Source organism: Lissotriton helveticus, chromosome 7 (genome assembly GCF_964261635.1).
Source record: "Lissotriton helveticus chromosome 7, aLisHel1.1, whole genome shotgun sequence".
NCBI lineage: Eukaryota > Metazoa > Chordata > Amphibia > Caudata > Salamandridae > Lissotriton > Lissotriton helveticus.
The window spans coordinates 671,295,793-671,315,430 of NC_136068.1; the positions used below are offsets into that span (position 1 = coordinate 671,295,793).

Below are 19,638 nucleotides of genomic sequence, written 5' to 3' on the forward strand. Positions count from 1 at the left end.
CAGGTGAGGTGGGGTTATTCCTTCCTGCTAATAAGGTGAGTGAGCAGGAGAATGCGATGACAAGTTAAACTGTCTGTTGCGGCTGCCAATATATCAGCCAATAAATGGATCTGTACCAACCTTACGATTCAGGGATACACTAATAGTGCCCTGTTTGTCTTTTTCGTTTCTTTTGTATGTATCTGGTTCTCCACCATGGACGATTGTACCATGAAGTCAGGAAGATGGTAACAGATCACGTCTAAGGTGATATTAATTTCTCTTTTCTAGCAGTAGCATTTAATGGTCCTGAAGAAGCTGTGGGAGACCACCTGGCTCCGGTAGTCTGCAGAAACATGTCGACCTAAGATACTCCCTAGTAGTTATTTTGTTACACTACTATTGCACTGTTTTTTAGATTTTGGGAATGAAGGGGTACAGAATAAATGTTTTTTTCCCCTGTAACTACCCAATCCTAAAATTCTTTTGCTTTTTTGCTTTACTGTTCACTGATTCACTTTCACTTATTTCTTTTGCACTGCTATTCAGTTATCCACAGACACGCTTTCCTCCTGATGCGTTGGATATAGATTAGCCTTACAACATCTGCCAATCTATTGTGGATATTCGACCTTCTAAACGTGACGGTCCCCAAATGATGAAGGGCGGTCTCGTGAGTTGACTGATGGGAACTCGCACATTTAGATGATGTTCCACAGGCAAGATCTCACCCATTACCTTTCTTGGTATTAAGGTTTACACACAGATACATTCTTAAGTTATATATATAATTTTTTGACTTACTGCTATCTTGTGTTGGTGTAGTTAAGTAATTAGGGGTCATAGCAGTTTAGGTCGGTAAACTTTCCCCTAGGACCCTCCACTCCTAGTGTTTTGTTGTTCATTACATAAAGTCCGCCCTTAAAGATCTAGGGAGACCAGGTTTATTTTTAGATCTCAAGGGTATTATGAAAAAAGATCTTGACTGGGTAAAGCAGAGCTTCTCACTCAGGGTGGCAGCTGAACGGGATGCCACCGCTTTGTCCAAGCAATCGAGGTGTAAATAGATTATGGTTAAATCGGTTAGTTGGATTGAGCCGTACCTCTTTTGGTAATGCAGAACCACCATCGTCGTCTTTGACCTATTTTAGATTGGACATATTTCATCAGCTAATGTTTACCAGTGGGGTCTGGCTTAACCCGTCTAATTTGTTCTTTGTATTTGTGACAACGCATCAGTCTCCAAGACCATGCACCTAGCACTTATTCGTTCCAGATTCACTAATCTCCATCATAAATATATAAGGCCCCTCTTGTTGTCTATGGATTTTAGCCAGATTAGACCATTTTAAAACAAAAATCTGCAACTTTTATCTTTATCTCAATTATATTTTTATATATCATACTTTCTGGCTGGTGTTTAAAGTGAAAGTCTTTTTGTGCGCTGATACTAGTCTCATGGTTGTCTTGACCGATATTCTTGTATTTGTATTTATTAAGCGCAACAATCATCCCGAGGGATATCACAGCGCTAGGAAAGCTGTATCCTGAAATGAGAGTGGAGATTACCTGGACATCTGAGAACAGGGGTGCCTCAGCTAAAAAGGCTGCAAGTGTCAGCGAATACATCCTAAGGAACAATAAAGTTTTCAGGGGAGCTCCGTAACGAATCCTTTCTGGCCACCGCTATTGCCACAGAACCCTACCTGCTGCTGTGGGCGCAGACATCCCCTGCCTGCTACTTGCGCTGTTGTCCCAGGCTGTGGGCTGAGCCTGCTGGTCTCCCCCGCCGCCGCATCCTCCATCACCGCAGCCGCCGAGGGGGGGGACCACAGCCCCCAGAACGCATCGCGGGCATCGCCCCGCCCACCCACGGCCATTTCCGTGCCCGGAGGCGCTTAAAGCACCGGAGCTCCCTCGAAGGAGTGGGACCTCCGTAACTAATCCTTTTTGGCCACCGCTATTGCCACAGAACCCTACCTGCTGCTGTGGGCGCAGACATCTCCTGCCTGCTACTTGCGCTGTTGTCCCGGGCTGTGGGCTGAGCCTGCTGGTCTCCCCCGCCGCCTCATCCTCCATCACCGCGGCCGCCGAGGGGGGGGACCACAGCCCCCAGAACGCATCGCAGGCATCGGCCCGCCCACCCACGGCCATTTCCGCGCCCGGAGGCGCTTAAAGCACCGGAGCTCCCTCGAAGGAGTGGGAGCTCCGTAAAGAATCCTTTCTGGCCACCGCTATTGCCACAGAACCCTACCTGCTGCTGTGGGCGCAGACATCTCCTGTCTGCTACTTGCGCTGTTGTCCCGGGCTGTGGGCTGAGCCTGCTGGTCTCCCCCGCCGCCGCATCCTCCATCACCGCGGCCGCCGAGGGGGGGGGATCACAGCCCTCAGAACGCATCGCCCCGCCCACCCACGGCCATTTCCGCGCCCGGAGGCGCTCAAAGCACCGGAGCTCCCTCTGTGTCGCGGGGCGCGCGCAGGCGGCGCCGGGCTAAGCCCGGGCCAAGGGCGGGCCCGTTTAAGCCCATTCAAGACCGGCCAAGGTCGGGACTGGCCACCCCTCTTTCATCTGCCCCTGCGAATAAAGGTCAGTTTTCTTTCTCTCTGTCAAATTGTAACTGGCCTTTTGAATCAAGGAGTTTAATCGACAAGCCCTCTAAAAATAATCATGTCAACTGCATCATCTGATGCCCCAAATATTAGGAAATCAACTGGGGGTTCATTATTAGGCACCCTAGACAATTTCCTAGTTAGGGTATCGTCAGCCCTGGCCAAGGATAATGAACTTACAGAACAGAGACTTTCCTTGGAAATCCCATTTGATAAAAGATCTTCACTGGGAAGCCTGGCAAGGGCAAGATCACCTATTCGCCATGTATCTAACTCTCAAGATACACCGCCTCCCTCGGGAGTTGTAGAGCGAAGTGACACTTCACAGCTAGTTGTTATTCATGAATTAGTTTAAACTCCCCTACTGGGACGGTTGTTCAAAACACCGCCAAGGCTACACTTTCTCCTAATATTAAAACTCGCTCAGCCTCCAATGCAAAATTATGTCTTCCCCAACGAGATGTGGGAGCGGCTGCTAAAAGGAAGCGCACTGGCGCACAAACCACCCTAGGAGGCAAAAAAGCCCAAACTGGCAAAACGGCTGTGCCCAATGAAGTTCCAGCCGCCAGACTTCCACCTAGTCCACTCTATCCACCAGCGATTGCCATAGAAGAGAATAGTGGACCAAAAAATGTTCCGGGAGGAGAAGACCAACCTGACATGGGCCCACTGTTTTGGAAGAAATTGGAAAGTACGTTCAAAGAATTCTGTACCCCAATTACCACACGATTAGATTCAATTGAGAATAGATTAGTCTGCCTTGAACTCTCAGTTGCATCACTCCAGAAGCTAGTGGGTTCGAGGACTAATTACTCTACTCATAGGCATACAAAAACACCAGACCCAAGGCCAACCGATTCCAACGCTGCTGCAGCATCTAAAAGTCGTACTGTCCCCACCCAAAGATCTTCTGCCTTAACCTCCATTGATGCCTTAGCCTCCAGCTTGCCACCAGGAGCAAACACTGCAACAAGGGTCAACCCCATCAAATAGCTGCTGACAGCACAGCACCAAGACTTCGAAAACTCCCCCCGGTCCAGAACACTGATCACCTGCCTAACATCGATCTCCCACCACAATCAGCGCCCTATGTGGTGGTTTTGGCGGGGGTCCCCGCTCTGGCTCAGGGAAAAAGGGAGTCCTATGCAGAACTTAAAAATAAGTGTACCTTCTGGCTCAACCAGAAACGACCACTCCCTACAAACATTACAGCAGAAATTCTCTTTGCTAGGAGAGTGAACTGATTGGCAAGAGCACTAAAACTATGGTGGGGGACTGTGTTATTATTAATTTCAGAGACTGGAGGTGCGTCGAATTTATTTGTAACTGGCCCCAAAACACTCTGTTGCCTGGAATTTTTACACTGCCACTGTCCCATTTTTATGAACCCCGGTATCTAACTGCAAGAGATTCATTCCCACAGGACGAAATGCTGAATTAATGCCCTTTAGGGAACATCATGCTGTTTAATAGATTTGATGTCCTATCGGGCTTGGGGGACTGCGACTGACGCTCTGAGCCCCAGACGTTGATACAGAATAGTATAACTTTAAATATCGGGGGATCTGTGGAAAAGGGATTTGGACGAGAGTTTGCCCAGCCACCACCTGATGTTAGATTGGAGTTGAAGGGTGCAGAAGATCTTACTGACTTGTTATCCTCTAGTGATGAATTCCCCTTGGATAGGGATTCATCACCAAGAGGACCAGCATTAACTTTACCAACAGCTTACATTTTTGTCCCTACCCCTGCACCATCCAACATAGCACGTAAAGGACCTACGAATGCTCCTGATGGTCCAGTTAATTTGGTTAATTGTGGTAAACAGCCATCTAGAACCCATAACCAAAACTCAACCTTCAAAATTCTTACCTGGAACATAGCAGGCCTTGCCGCCAATCAGGACAATCCTGACTGGTGTGCTTTTGTAGACCTCCACGGGATATGTATATCCAGGAAACTTGGGCTCTTAACCCTATACCTAGACTGGGTTATGTTACGTTTATGGAGCCAGCTCTGCAGGGCCCTAGAGGTAGACCATCGGGGGGATTAAGTATTTGGGTGGGTGTTCATCTTGGGTTTTCGGTAAAAAGAATAGACACTAACAGCCCTGATATAACCTGCATTATACTGTCACACATTAAAACACCTAAAATGGCACTAATTAATATCTACTCGAGGCCAGCAGGACAGGGGGGCACCTCCAAAACCATAGACTCTCTGTCCTCTCTTTTGTACTCCCTTCCGGGAGACGTTGAGTTGATGATTGGTGGTGACTTCAATTGTCATTACGAACCACTCATTGGAGTCCACCTTACCTTAACAGATGAGGATGAACTATGGTCAATCCCCCACCCAAGTATGTATCCAGCTAAACAATGGTCGTCCTCGGTACTTCAGCTAACCTCAATAACCTATTCTTTTTCTGTTAGAGCATGTAATGGGCGTTTTAAGGGGGACAGCCCAGGCCAACCAACCTCCAGTGGTAGGGGTCACTCCTCTGTAATTGACTACTTCATGGTTAGTATGCCCCTATGGCCCAGGATCCTCAACTTCCAAATCTCTAGTCGTACGGAGAGCAACCATAATCCCCTGTCAACTGAGATTAACTTTGACATGATTACTGAGGCTACCGAAACATTTGAAAATAGCGACCTCAGAATAATTCAAGGCGGGAGGAGAATCAGATGGGCCAACTTGAAGAAATCCACTGACGTTTTGGGTAAATTGTACCTGAGTATAATTCCCCTCTGAGAAAGGGCAAACTTAATTATGACTCAACCAATGAGTAACAGTGTACATAGGTCCCTGGCAGGGTTGCACGAGGAACTTACTGATTTACTGGCGAACTCCTTTTACAAAATTACCCCTATCAAACCCAAGCCATTTGCTTCAAAACACCCCTGGTTTAATGTGGGATGTAAAGTAATGAAGCAGGGGCTACTTACGGCACTGAAACAAGGTTCCTCGGCCGCCGTGACTGAAGCTAGGCGTGCCTATAAATTAAAGATTCTTAATGCAAAAAAAGAGTGGGAAGAAGAACGATGGTACGCCATCAGATTTGCACTTGAGGCCAAAGATATACGGTCCTTCTGGAACCTAGTTCATACAGGGAAACCAGAAGGTAGGACCTCAATTGATCCAAATATACCTGAAGAATCTTGGTCTCTACATTTTAAAGAGTTATATTCTACCCCCCCCCGACATTAAATAGTTTAGCCCCTACTGTTTTGACGGATATGGACCCTAATTGCCCCATACCGCTTTTTACCTTGGACGAGGTTCTTATTGCAGTACACTCTCTGCAATCTAACAAAGCTCCTGGGTTAGATAGGATCCCAGGCGACCACTTCAAAGAAGAACCAGTAGTATGGGCCCCCTATCTGTTATTACTTTACAACACACTTTTGCAGGGCCTACCTTTGCCAGACACATGGTTGGGGGCGGAGATCATTCCCATTTTTAAGAAGGGTTCTCCGTCAGAACCATCAAATTACAGGCCTATTAGCCTTATCGATGTTAGTCAGAAAATCTATGCGAGACTACTTTTACTACGCCTACAGGATTGGGTAAGCGATAATAATATACTGACCCCCCTCCAGGTAGGCTTTAGGCCCAAAGCGTCTACCATCGACCAACTCTTCCGGCTCCAAGTTCTTTATTGGAAGCACGTTATCTTGGACCGGGAAGCTTATATTTGACGTTTGTGGACCTAAAGTCAGCTTTCGATATGGTGGATTGTAATCAACTTTGGGCAATTTTATCATCAATGGGGGTGCCACCCTATTTATGCCACCAATTTAAACACCTACATGATGGCACCTACGCCAGAGTGCGCTTTGGGAAACACGGTCAGCTAACAGGGCCCTTCCCGGTTGAGAAAGGGGTTAGGCAGGGCTGTGTCCTTGCCCCCACCCTCTTCTCCCTTTTTCTTAATGGGCTCATCGAAGATTTATTATCAATCAAATATATTGATTCCTCAAAATTAGCCTCGCTGAGGTTTCCTGCATTAATGTTTGCAGATGATACTCTGCTCCTCTCAAAATCCCCTATGGGTATGCAGAGGGTTTTAAACCAGTTCATTAAATTCTGCAAACATAGAAATTTAGTAGTCAACATCGATAAGACTAAGTATCTGGTATTTAATGCCAATACCACCAACTGTCCTCACCATATGATGGAAGGCAGACCGTTAGAAAGAGTCCCAACATTTGACTATCTAGGGTTGACTCTCACCGACAAAATGGGGTGGGGAGCACAAATGGCTAAGGCAAACTTAAAACTAGTACAGACAACTGGGGTAATTTAAAAAGTTCAAAAAAACTGTGTGAACAAAATTATAAGTGCCCCATTGTAAATCTTCAAAGTTCAAGCAAGATCTTCCTCCCTTTATGGGGCGGAACTTTGGGGACATGTTCCTTCTACTGACCTAACCATTACAGAAAACAATTTTATTAGGCAAATTCTAACTTTGCCCAGAAGCACTTCTTTAGTCCCACTCAGGCTTGACCTGAATATTAGGCCTATAGCCGAAGTTATCGCCTCACGCCCCCTCCTCTATTGGAGGAGGCTCTGGAGCACCCCCGAGCTGGAAAGTTACAAAAGGGAACTAAAGGTGGTTCTAGCCTCTCCAGGAGCAGGTAGAATTCCATGGCTACGCTTTGTAAGACAGTCTCTTGCTCGAATTGGATACAAAAATCTGTGGCTAAATCCTGAGGTAGTATCCGTAACTATTTCCAAGAAAACATTGTCCAGTGCTGTGAAGGACTTTAGTCTCTGGAGGACCATTAGCTCAGTATCATCAACGAGCCTGACTGGTGCCTTCCTGAGCCATAAGTCCACATACAGCTTTGAACAAGAAATAGACGTAATTCAACCCACTTTAGCGAAGAAGCTGTACTTACAGTTTAGATTTGGAACGCTGCCCCTCTATTCTACGATTGATAGGTGGACGGGGGGCACAACCCAGTTATGCCCCGGCTGTGGAATCGAAAATGAAACCACCCTGCATGTTACTCTTTTCTGTCCAGCCTATTCACACATACGTAGAAAGTGGATAATACAATTATGTAATAATCTGGGCATAAGGGACTACCAAGTCTTCTTTAGGATTTTAAAGTCTGACACAAATCCTTTGATAGTGTCTGCTATCACCAAATTTCTATTTTCTATGTGGTCCATACGAAGGAAATCACTTAAATGACATTGCACTTTATGTTTTTATTTGCTGAGATGTGATAATTATTTTGGATCAACAAATGTTATCTTAACTTTTTTTTTAAAAAGAAAGAATTTTAAACTATTTAAATTTTTATTGTCTTAAACAAATTGTCTTCACCCCTCTGATTGCATATGATGTATTTTAATTCCATATTTACAAATGAACTGTGGAAAAATGAAAATGTATATTTTATGTACTTTTATGGTTAAAAACTAACCGAAATAAAGTTTATTGAATGATTGAATAAAGTTTTCAGCTTCTTCTCTGTGATACGACTCCTGCTTATGTGTGACTGCGAGCCAATGACTTTTATTGACATTTTCTGATATTATAGTCTTTTATCCATTAACAGGTTTTATATATTTTTGTATCGATATTTGTGTAACGTCATTTTAATGTACACTTGTACGATTTATTGTCGCAAAAAAATCGAATAAAGCTATGAGGATAATGATGATTAAAGTGGGAAAACTTTGCTATCTGACTACCTTGATCAGGATTTGCCTCTAACGAGAGGATAGACTGTGCTAACAGAGGAACATGTCATTCTCAGGCCTGCCAGACACCTGACAATTTAACCACCAGCTGATTTATCGCCCTCTGGACCTTCATGCATGGAGACTATGGGACCCATCTCTCTAATGTAAAACACACAGACAAGCACTAGGGAGTGGCCAAAAGGCAACACATGTTATGTTCAAGAAAATAAACAAAAAAACACTGACAGCCAAAAGCAATTGATTAACTCCATCTTAAGTTTCTAATAACATCTTGATCAGCTTCCACCTGGAAATGAAGTAGAGGACCAAGCAAACATCAATAGGTATCCAGACTGCATATACTATTGGATGAAGGAGAACATTCTGATACATAATGACGCCAAACAAGGGTCATAGTTGTAGGTAGTGCACAAGTCAAAACTATCATGCTTGGTTGGTTCTTGATCCTGGCACACAGCAGCAACGCAGAAAGGAGTATTATTTTCAACTCTGATCTCAGCCTCAATAAACTCTTCACTTCATGATCTCCATTATACAAAAGATCCAACTACATTTACAAGCTACTGGAGAATTTACTGAGAGCCTCGGCCCTGGCACTGAGATTATTGCTATATGACACTATTTACAAAGGTCAAAAGTTATAACTTGCAGATAAACTACGCAATAGTGTAAAACAATTCAGCCATGATAAGCCTTAAGCTTATAAGTCAGATTTTAATAAATAGCACTATTAGTGTAAAGGGCTCTTTAGGCCTTATTTATGAGGCCCTTTTGCCGCTGGTGTGTCACTTTTTACACTGCGACGGTGTAAAAAATGTGTCACACTGTGCCATATTTACAAAGTGACAAATGTAAACCCCTGCACTACATTATACCTGCATCAGGTATAATGTATGCACGGTGGGCGTTCCAGTGCAGAAAAGCCACTAGAAGTGATAGAGTGAAATATAGGAGAATTCCCTGCACCACTTTTAGGGCGCCATTACATCAAATCCTTGCGCCTGCTTGAAGCATGCATAAGGAGTGACGCAGGCCGTTTCACATGGGTTTTGCCCCATGTGAAAACACACATTGTTGGAGTTGCTTCTGTTTTCAGGCACACTTCAGCGCCGGCGGCGCGCCGAAGGCACGCCAAAGAAAAGCCCGTCTGCGCCCGTCCGCACCAGGACGCCGCCTGCCGCCCCGACCCCTGCCTATTTCCTCAGCTGCTTAGCGGTAAGCCTTTTCCATCAGCCATCATGCTTTGTTACTCTCGGGAGGAACTAATAGCCCTCAATCCCAGATATCTGCCAAATGTACATAAAATTCGTGCTACGCCGAGCACACTGAAGGATAGTACCTGCAAAACCACCGCTTCTTCTGTGTCCTTACCTAGCCTTGATCGCTCTGTTTCTACGAACTCGGATGCAACCAACGGATGTATTCAGATATCAGCTCTATATCTCAACACTAGATCCATACCCAAGCAAGCCCTTGAGGTATGGAGCCTCTTAGACACTGAGCGACCTGACATTTGTTTCTTCACTGAAACATGGCTACATGGCCAAGCCTCGCCTGATGTGGCTATTGCCTTTCCCCGGGACTATCATCTTATGAGGCAAGACAGAGAAGGTAGGAGAGGTGGAGGTGTAGCGGTGGCGGCCAGATCTCCTATCTCCATCACCCTGCTCGAATCTTTCGTCAATCCTTTGCTTGAAATAATAATAGTTAACATCTTGTATAATAAAACGTCACTGGGAAGGGCTGCCCTAGTCTACAGACCTCCGAGAGACAAAACTAAGTTTGTCAATGTTCTCCTTGATATCATAGCCTCTCATGTACTGGCCACAGATAATTTTATCTTGGTAGGCGATTTTAATTACCACGCAGAGCTTGTCCACGATGAAGATACCTGCCACCTATTCTCAACTTTAGAAACGCTATCAGTATCTCAAAGAGTAACTGGACCCACACACCAGGCGGGGCACACTCTTGATTTGATTTTCACCAATCTGCCCAGCCTTAACTGTGAGCCTCCATTACCCATGACGTGGACCGATCACCATCTTGTAAAGTTTAGCTTTTGCAAACCAACTGACTCTAGGACCTTTAATCACTCAGACACCAAATTAATACGGCCCTGGTGCAAGTTGACCTTAGAAGCATTTTCATCTGCTTTTATACCCCCTAATCATCATATTACAAACATCAATTCAACCGCAGTCCAGCTAGAAGCATCTATTAGGGGTACTCTGGACACTATTATACCTGAAACCACAATCAAGGTGAAATCAATAGCATCACCTTGGTTTACGGAGGAACTCAAAGCTGATAAATCCGCCAGCAGATCGGCGGAAAGACTGTGGAGAAAGACCGGAACACCTGAAAATCGTCTGAACTATAAACGGGTCCATTCTAATTCCTGAAAAACATAAAAGCTGCTAAATCCGCCTACCTCACCCTTAGGATCAATAAAGCCGCCCACTCGAGCAAAGAACTATAGAAAATAGTTAATGAGTTCACCTCTCCGCAGGTGGAGCAGTCAGCATTTCTGCCCACTGCTCAGTGGGTCGACTCACTTGCAGTTTACTTTGATAACAAAATCAAGACGATCTACTCCACATTTGCTGCACCTAAACCAGATATCCCTCAAATCAGAGAGGCCCCTCCCTGCCCCCTCTCTACCACTGCCCTCATCAAATCCCCTTTCATTCTGGAATTTGAGCCCACCACTACTGTGGAAGTGTTAGAAACCCTCTTGAAGGTGAAATCTGGTACCCCTACAGATTCTTTGGTCCCGCGTAAGTGTAATAAGATCTTCCCGTCACTGATTAGTTCCCTCACCAACATCGTTAATGCTTCATTTGATCTGGCCTCGTTCCCCAGTTGTTGGAAGGTGGCCCAGATGAAGCCAATTCTTAAAAAAACTAACAGTGACCCCACTATCCTGTACAATTATAGGCCGATCTCGCTTTTGCCTTACTTTGGAAAGGTACTGGAACATCTGGTCAACAAGCGAGTCTCAACTTTTATTGAGGAACAGGGACTCCTCGATCCCTCGCAGTCGGGGTTCCGTGCTGCTCACGGGACCGAGACTGCAGTAATGGAGGTAGTGGACAATATTCGCCTCACTCTTGACAGAGGGGAGTCTGCTGTACTTATCCTATTGGATTTATCGGCTGCCTTTGACACCGTCTCCCACAGTATTCTTCATCAACGACTGTGGGAGATTGGTGTCAGAGGCAAAGCCCGTGCTTGGTTTGAGAGTTATCTGGCAGGCCGGCACACATACGTAAAGCTTGACACCCTGGAATCCAGTAGGATCCCCCTTTCCATAGGAGTTCCCCAGGGATCAATTTTAAGTCCCCTGCTTTTCAATCTCTATCTCACCCCTTTGGCCAACATAATAAAATCTTTTGGTTTTTCTACAGTGTCTTAGGCGGACGACACTCAGGTGTTGATTACCTGCAGTTTGGATTTTCTTGATACTCGTTCCAGATTCCAGAAATGCATGATTGCGATTAAGGACTGGATGAGTGCCAACAAACTCCAACTGAATTGCAGCAAGACAGAAATAATGCTGTTTGGTAAGGCCAAGCAGATATGGACACAAGATTGGTGGCCGCAAGAAATGGGACTCTGCCCAGAGCCCAAAGAAGTGGTACGTGACCTGGGAATCATGATTGAACCGACCCTTTCTATGAAGTCCCACATCAATCTAGTGTCTCGTACCTGCTATGGCATTTTGCGCAGGTTGCGCAAAATATTTAAATGGCTTCCCCTTGAATCTAGGAAACCCTTGATTCAGGGGCTCATTATCAGTCGCCTAGACTATGGTAATGCCCTGTTTGCTTCCATTAATGAGTGTCTGTTGACCAAGCTACAAACTGTTCAGATCACCGCAGCTCGTTTGGTGCTTGGCCTGTCCCCTAGGTCACCCGCTCTGCCTAGTCTTAGGGAATTACACTGGCTCCCTGTGCGCTAAAGAAGCCATTTTAAGATACTTAGTATCATCCACAAGCTCCTTATGGGAACTGGTCCCTCCTACCTAGCAAAGAAACTGGTCTGGTACAATCCCTCCAGAGTCTTAAGATCCAGTTCTAAATGCCTCCTGGTCCAGCCAAGGGCCAGGACCACGAGAAATGGCTGTCGGGCCTTTTCTTACATAGCCCCCCTACTCTGGAACAAACTGCCCCTCCATCTGTCGTCCATATCTAACCATTTGGCCTTTCGGAAGGGTCTGAAAACATGGCTCTTCCCCAATTAACCAGTGTCACTCTCTTTAACTCATGGTTGTTGTCTCTTTCTGCTAAGCGCCTTGATACCTTTTAGGTGAATCGTGCGCTATATAAGAACTTATGACTTATGACTTATGTGTCACTTTTGAACCTACAGATACGTCAGGAACACTGACATATCTGTAAATCCTTGCGACATGGAGCACCATACAGTAAATACGGCGCATCCATGGTGTTGCAAGAATGGCGCACTAAAAAGTGTTGCATCGCTGTTTTCCCACAACAATGCAACACTTTTCATAAATGAGGTCCTTTATCTTTTACTCCGAGTTCTGGTTGTTTATAAAAACCAAAACCAAAGGGGATGATGGACGGAGTGTTGAACATTGCAAGCACTCACCTCCAGTCAACTGATCTAGGTTTAATCCATCGTCATTCTTCAGCTCACTCCACCACACCAGTTCAGACATGGCCATATGCAAATCAGTCTGACCCTGTGCCTCATGGGAACAGTCCAGCACGAACTGCCAAGCCATGTCTTCCCTGGACCGGAAACAAGCATCCTGGGTCACAACAGCCAGTAACTTCTGTTTGGCTTAAACATTTACTGTTTACCAAAACACTGTCCAGGAAAAAAAAAGTACAGAGGCAGCTCTATCGACACACCAAGGCCCAAGGTTCGGTTATGCTCTCTTTCTAATAGCGTTCCCAGAACTGAAACACCTTCTCCAAAGAAAACCCCCAAGGACAGAAATGGTGAAGCAAGTTTTTCACCCAAATGTGAACATCTTAGAGCATCTCGGAACACAGTGCATACTTTTGTTGTATTGAAGGACCTACTTCGTAACTCAATTTCACTGAAAAGCAAATTTGTCCTGGCTTAATGAGTGAGTCTACAGCATCTACCTCAACTCAAGCAAACTCCCAACCTTCCACAGTCGATAACACAAATCCAATTGTGATGAACATAGTAAACAAGGCACGTGGTAAAGAAGTTCATCATTTTAGCCTCGTCTGACTCTTATGCAGTCAAGCTCTGAGGTCCAGAACAAGAACTTAGGATATATTGATTGAAAAAAAAAACAAGACATGGGGGCAGATTTACAAGCCCCCTGTGCCTCTTTTCCGCCACCGTTGCGTCATAGTGCGGGGTATTTACAACGTGACGCATCTCCCAGATGCGTCACTTTGTAAAGCCCTGCACCAGAAGGAGGCGTTCCATCGCAGGGTGGGGGGCGTTCCGGCGCAGCAACACCTCCCAAAAGTGGCTGAGTGAAATCTACAAGATTTCACTCAGTCACTTTTGGGCCCATGCTGCATCAAAACCCTGCGCCTGCTTGAAGCAGGCATAAGGATTGACGCAGCATTGTGGAGATAGGGCCCCCCAAAGCATTGCTGGAGCTGCGTCGTGCTTGCGACTCAACTCCAGCAATGCGCCGCTTTTACGGCACAGATGCGTGACGCATCTGTGCCATTTTTGCCCCATGGTGTGCCGCATTGTAAATGCGGCGCATCCAGGGTGGCAGAGCTGCGGTGCACAATAACTGGCGCATCCCTGCTGATATGCAGGGATGCGCCAGTTATTGTAAATCTGCCCCATGGTGTTTAACTCTCTCCTGGAGCAATCTATGTTCTCCAACATGCAACATTGTATACCCTCACACAAATAATCATTCTTCCTTCACATCGCTTCCTCTAACTTCTGAACTAATACTGTGATGGCACACTGGTTAAGAACTATGCCTTGATCATATATAAGAAAAGTATTATGCTCTTTAACCTTTAATATACCCACAAAATACAAACACATTACGTAGGTCAACCATGCAATAAAACCTAGCACTGTGCAGTGGAAACATGTCATTGCTACAAAAAACTAAATAAGAAATAAATACCTGATAAACCCCAACAAGAAAGGTCAGTGATGTAGCAACCTTAATAGCATAACAGCTTTTATTGCATACGTCGGTAGAGTTAGCTGCTAAGGATGAGTTTATGAATGATCCAGCAGGAATGCCTACATCAGTGTTGTAGCCGGCAGCCTTCAGGTGCTGGAGAACTGTCTCACCAATCATCAGGCAAAGTACGCCATCCGCACCAGCGCAGTTATGGCGTGATGTGGCAAAGACAATGTAAATAAGAAAGCAGAAGAAGTTGGTGTAGAGTCCATAGATCGGGTCCTGGTTGGCCAAAAGTGAGTAAGAAATAGTCTGAGGAATGGTGATTATTCCAACGATGAGCCCTGATACAATGTCCCCCAGCAGCTTCTCTTTGACCTTGTACTGTGGTCCCCATTCAAGAATTGGGAAGAGTTTGAAGAGAGACCTGGGTATTGTCTTTGGGTTGCATGGGCAGACCTCCTTAGACTTCTGAAGGATCAGGTCCTTGGTCCTGGTCTGGGAATGTTCATGCTCCTCTAGATGGGAGGGTTTGAAGAGACATGATGTGCGTAGAACAGAAGACAAATCTGTGTCTTGCTGAGGTACATCTTGGTCCATGGACTCCATCTTTTCATGGCATTTGGACAAAAGAATGAATAAAAATGATCATTGATGATGGGACTGAATTGTGTTTTCTGCATTCTCTGTGATCATAAGTAATCCTTATCACAGGATCTATGGCACATGGTGCATCAAACAGGTTTACCGCACAGACCTATGAGGTAGTGTTTTTAAACTTATCATGGATGGCATAGATTCTTCAAATTCAAAGAAATGAAAACATAATGCCATAACATTCATAGTCAGGTATACAAAGGTCTATTCAACAATCACATGCTTTAGAAATCAACATGCACCTGTAGTAATGGGATTAACATCCATCCTCCTCTAATGTGAGTCATTTAGGGTCCTAGGAAATCCTGGGTACGGTGGACACTACGGATGTCTCAGTACACCACAACTGGCTAACCGACTTACTCCCTTTAGGTATCTCTAGGTAGTGAGAGCAAATAGTTACACCTTACTCTCAGAGGTGGTAGAGGTTACAAGCTCAGAAGCAGTAGTGCACAGAAAATAACACTTTATTTTCTAGTCAGTGCTCCACCTTTAAAGAACTTTTACTTACAAGTAAGTACTAGAAGCACTAAAATAAGGATCTACAAAGACAACTAGAAGAGGCTATAAACTCAAATTTTTTTGTAGTTCCTATTCGCTAGCATTTAGCTTAATGTTCGCCATTTAAGGTATAAGGTGCAGAATTATCCATACAGCTTGACTGTAGAAATCTCATGGTGCCTGTGCGATATAGGTCTACTGCAATGTCCTACCACAGATTCTTCAGGCAGCTGAGTGTTGCAGAGTTTCCTGTGCTCAGATTGCCTGCTCCTGGAAGGCCCACATCAACTCCTCGTCGGGACAGATAATACATCTGTCTCACCATAGGTCATGACAGCAAGGGTTCTCGAAGTATTATTTCCAGACTTAAACCTACTCGGAAGGGGTTGTAGCACCTAGCAGAGGTTTCACTCCCTCAGTGCATTGTTTAATCTCTGGAAGGCTTACGCCATCGAGCACTTAACATGAGAGCATCTATTTTCCGCATCAGGTCTTCCAACTGCATCTTTTTCACAGTCAGGTTCTGCAATACCCATGCCTGTGTTCCAGCTAGCGAAATTTGTCGGGGACTGCAAACCTGATGAGGACACTCCTTTTTTTGGAACTCCTTAACTGTCAATTGCCTTTCTCCTTCTACATCCATGTTTGAAACAATATTATTTGGTTTCCCTTCAGTTAGTTCAATGCAAAGTCCCACTTGATGTGGACTGGCTGCAATTTTGCTTTTGCTTGGGTCTTGTGCTGGAACTTCTCACTTGTTCCCTTTTGGTTTTTCATGCATCTCATGAAGACCTCCTTCAAATGCTATCGACTTTGAAAAAGGCCATTTAGTTTGACGAGTTGCCAGAGGCGGATCGCAGTGGTAATGCTGTGGGGCGGGGCTAGGTGGTGGGGTAGTAGAGTCTGACAGCAAAGGTAAACCTAACTAAATAAATAAATATCTGCCGTACTATGTCGACTCCACTACCCCCCCATCCAGCTCCGCCCCCGCCCAGCCTCTCCGTCCCCCAGCGTTACCTCTGCGAGCCGCCATTGTGTGTTACACTCCAGCCATGCTTCCTTGCTATGTTGTTCAAAAGGACTGTATGTTGTGGGTGGCTCCATCAGGGTCTAGGTGGGACATACTTGCAACTTTTTAGTAAGGCACATCCGCTCCCTCTCAACGTAAGATGTTCCATCAGTCCTACTTCAAAAGCTTCTGCTTTTTTGGGGACTAGTGAGATTCCCTGAAAAGCAAGAGATATTTTGCTACGTGTGCCTTGTTTATCGTTGTTTGGAAGGTCAGTGGCTACCCAAGTTTTCTTCTTATCATAAACTTTACTATCCTCTTTCTAAAAATTTCCACTACCTGTAAATTATACTCATTACTTGGAACACAATAGGTTGTAAGAGTTGAATAAATGTATCTTTATGGTGATTCTGTTACTCATGCTCAAAGACTCAATACTACTGCCAACACCCTTGCACCAAATCTTTGGTTGCCTGGATACAAATCTCATTGTTTAACTTCCTTATAGTGAGAAGGTGGGGTGCACAATCCTGAAGTCGAAGTAGGTGTTACCACGTTCTGCATGAACATCTGTATAATGACAGGACACACATGGTTTGGAAGAAAAACTGCTAGTCTTGTACAGCCTTGATGTAACACAATTTTTGTTCTTTCATTTGTAGAGGTGTATCATAATCACAGGTAATCTGCACTCACACATATTCCTTTGTAGTATTAACCAGGGACATTAGAGTGTGAACTGTAATACCGTGAAAGGTGATGTGTTAGGGATATTTTCAATGTAAATGTAAAGAAATTAACATTGCAACTACATGTGTTTAGCTGAAAACATTAACGTGCAGAACTCATACATGCCACTGACAAGTATTCACATATTTGATGTGCTAATCTAGAAGTGCTCAGTGAATAGTGTTCATTTTATATGTAATTTCATGAGGCCTTTATTACCATTTCTTATGTTGGCCGATCTATGTAGACCTGAATTGTATTTTTCCCTTTGCATTAGATTTTATAGTTGAACTTCATGTGCATGTTGGAGTTATTCTTTCTCAGGTTTCTGTTACGGGTGGAAAATTCATCTTTGTTAGCTAGTATAATTTCTTTGTTTTAGGAGTTAGGCTTAGGGAGACAAGGATACATTGAGTGTTGATACTGATAATGGAAAACTGTTGCACTTTCTCATCAGAGTAAGCCAGTGGCGTAACGAACCTTGAGGGGGCCCCCCTGCAAGGTAAGTGAAGGGGCCCCCTCCGGACTCAATCTAGAGCTTCCCAGCAGAAGTGCGGTGCTGACGTTGCCCCCTGGAGGGTGAGGGCCCCCCGCACCGCGGGGGCTGCAGGGGCCTGTGTTACGCCCCTGATCGGCATGTCACACTACTCACATGATTTTTAGTGCTGGGAGCTTGTTCCATGCTGCAAAATCAGTGCGAACTGCACCATGTAACGCGCCAGACAGAGCTGCTTCTTTGCTACCGCTCAAGAGGATTTTCTACTGGAGCTGCAGCTTTTTCACCGCAAACAACCACGCGCGACCGCTTGCGTAGAGAAAATCTCACTGGGTGCCATCCTAGTGCCTGAAATTTGCGCTTGGGGTTGCTAATTGTCGTTAACGCTCACCAATTCACCATTGGCAAGCTGCACATGAGAAAAACTCTGCCACTCAGCGGAGCTTTGACTGAATTCCGTGATACAAACATAACGCGGAGAGGGCAAAACTCTGTGAATTTAGTCAGCGGAGCTAAATTTATGGGCTACCCAGAGTCATAACTCACCGATCTGAAATAAACATCCTGACTTACAGTCAAAGGTTAGACTCTAGCGGGTTCTCTAGGCAAAGCATTGAACAAACTTCCAAGAGGGTAATGTTCTTAGCCCACGCAACGCTAAGCCTAAAAGGAGTAGACACACATTTTCTGCACGGATGTCACTCCGCTGGCTGCTGTTTTATCAAATTTTAATTGAAAACCTTCAATTTTGTCAACAACATGTAACAAAAGTGCGTGTCTATAGTATAATCCCCATACTACTGAGCCAGATACCTAAAGCCAACTCTAAAGAACTGCCTACCTTCATTCCCATTAAAGAGAACAATTTTGTGGAAGGAACCTGCATTCAGCATTTTGGACCACCAGAACTTAAAGTGCTCGCTTTGAGGGGGACTTAATTACAGACTGGAAATACTTGAAAACAGACCTCCTCTGCCAAGCACACAGGCCTTGCCGATTACTATGCTTGTCAGGTAATACTCCCCCACCCCACCCCCATCCCTTCCCTTGCTTACCCATTTGCTCACCAGCAGTTTTAAGTATTCTTCCTGTTGCACTAGAGCCTTACAAAACCAAAGTCTAAAATAAAAGTATTCACAAATTGAAGACCTCAGTGAACTAGAGCAATTTGTTAAATACCAGCTCTACAGATGAGAACCTTATGGTTAAGCTGTACTAGCTGGAATTTGGAACACTGTGTGAAAGTGAGATACAGTCTTCTGCAATCAATACACCTCAGATTTAACAGTCGGGCCTCAGACAAGGTTGTAGAAAGTACAATTTGGTATAAAAAAATGATTCAGGCATTACTTAAACGTAATTGCCATTTTTGTTTTAATTTCAGAACACTGGCAGTTTGGACGCTCCATTTAAACCATGGGTGTCATGGGTAATAAGTACTTAGAGTAACGACAGATAATGCACGAGGTAGTGAGCTGCCATGATATATTAGAAGCGTTCGTTCGGACAGCCGTCAAATATGTGACTGGTAATTTTGATTTGTGGATATACATCAATTTAAACTTGAAGCAGCGGGTCTTGACAATACAGCTGTGTGCAGCTGAAACACGCACACCATCCCCTGATCTTGGTCCAAGCCGCTTTATTTACTAAAGCACTCGCTCCACCCTTCAGGTTAAACATTGTGCGTTGTACGTCAAAGCATAAGGATGGTGTTTTTTTAGGAAGCTAATTTTAGACCTCAATTGCATACACCCCAACAATAAGCAAAGTTAATCTAATGGAAATGTCAAACAAAACCGATTATAACGTCGGAATGAA

General features: G+C 44.8%; 1 protein-coding gene across 1 annotated transcript in view; it reads right to left on the reverse strand.

Annotated features, from left to right (window-relative positions):
• LOC144769220 (sulfate transporter-like) overlaps nt 1-15,034 on the reverse strand; it is a 42,152-nt gene extending 27,118 nt beyond the window's left edge. Inside the window, exon 1 of the mRNA XM_078653261.1 lies at nt 14,423-15,034. Within this exon, the coding sequence (XP_078509387.1) occupies nt 14,423-15,034 (612 nt within the window). The remainder of the gene's footprint in view (nt 1-14,422) is intronic.
• Between the last annotated feature and the right edge of the window lie 4,604 nt (nt 15,035-19,638).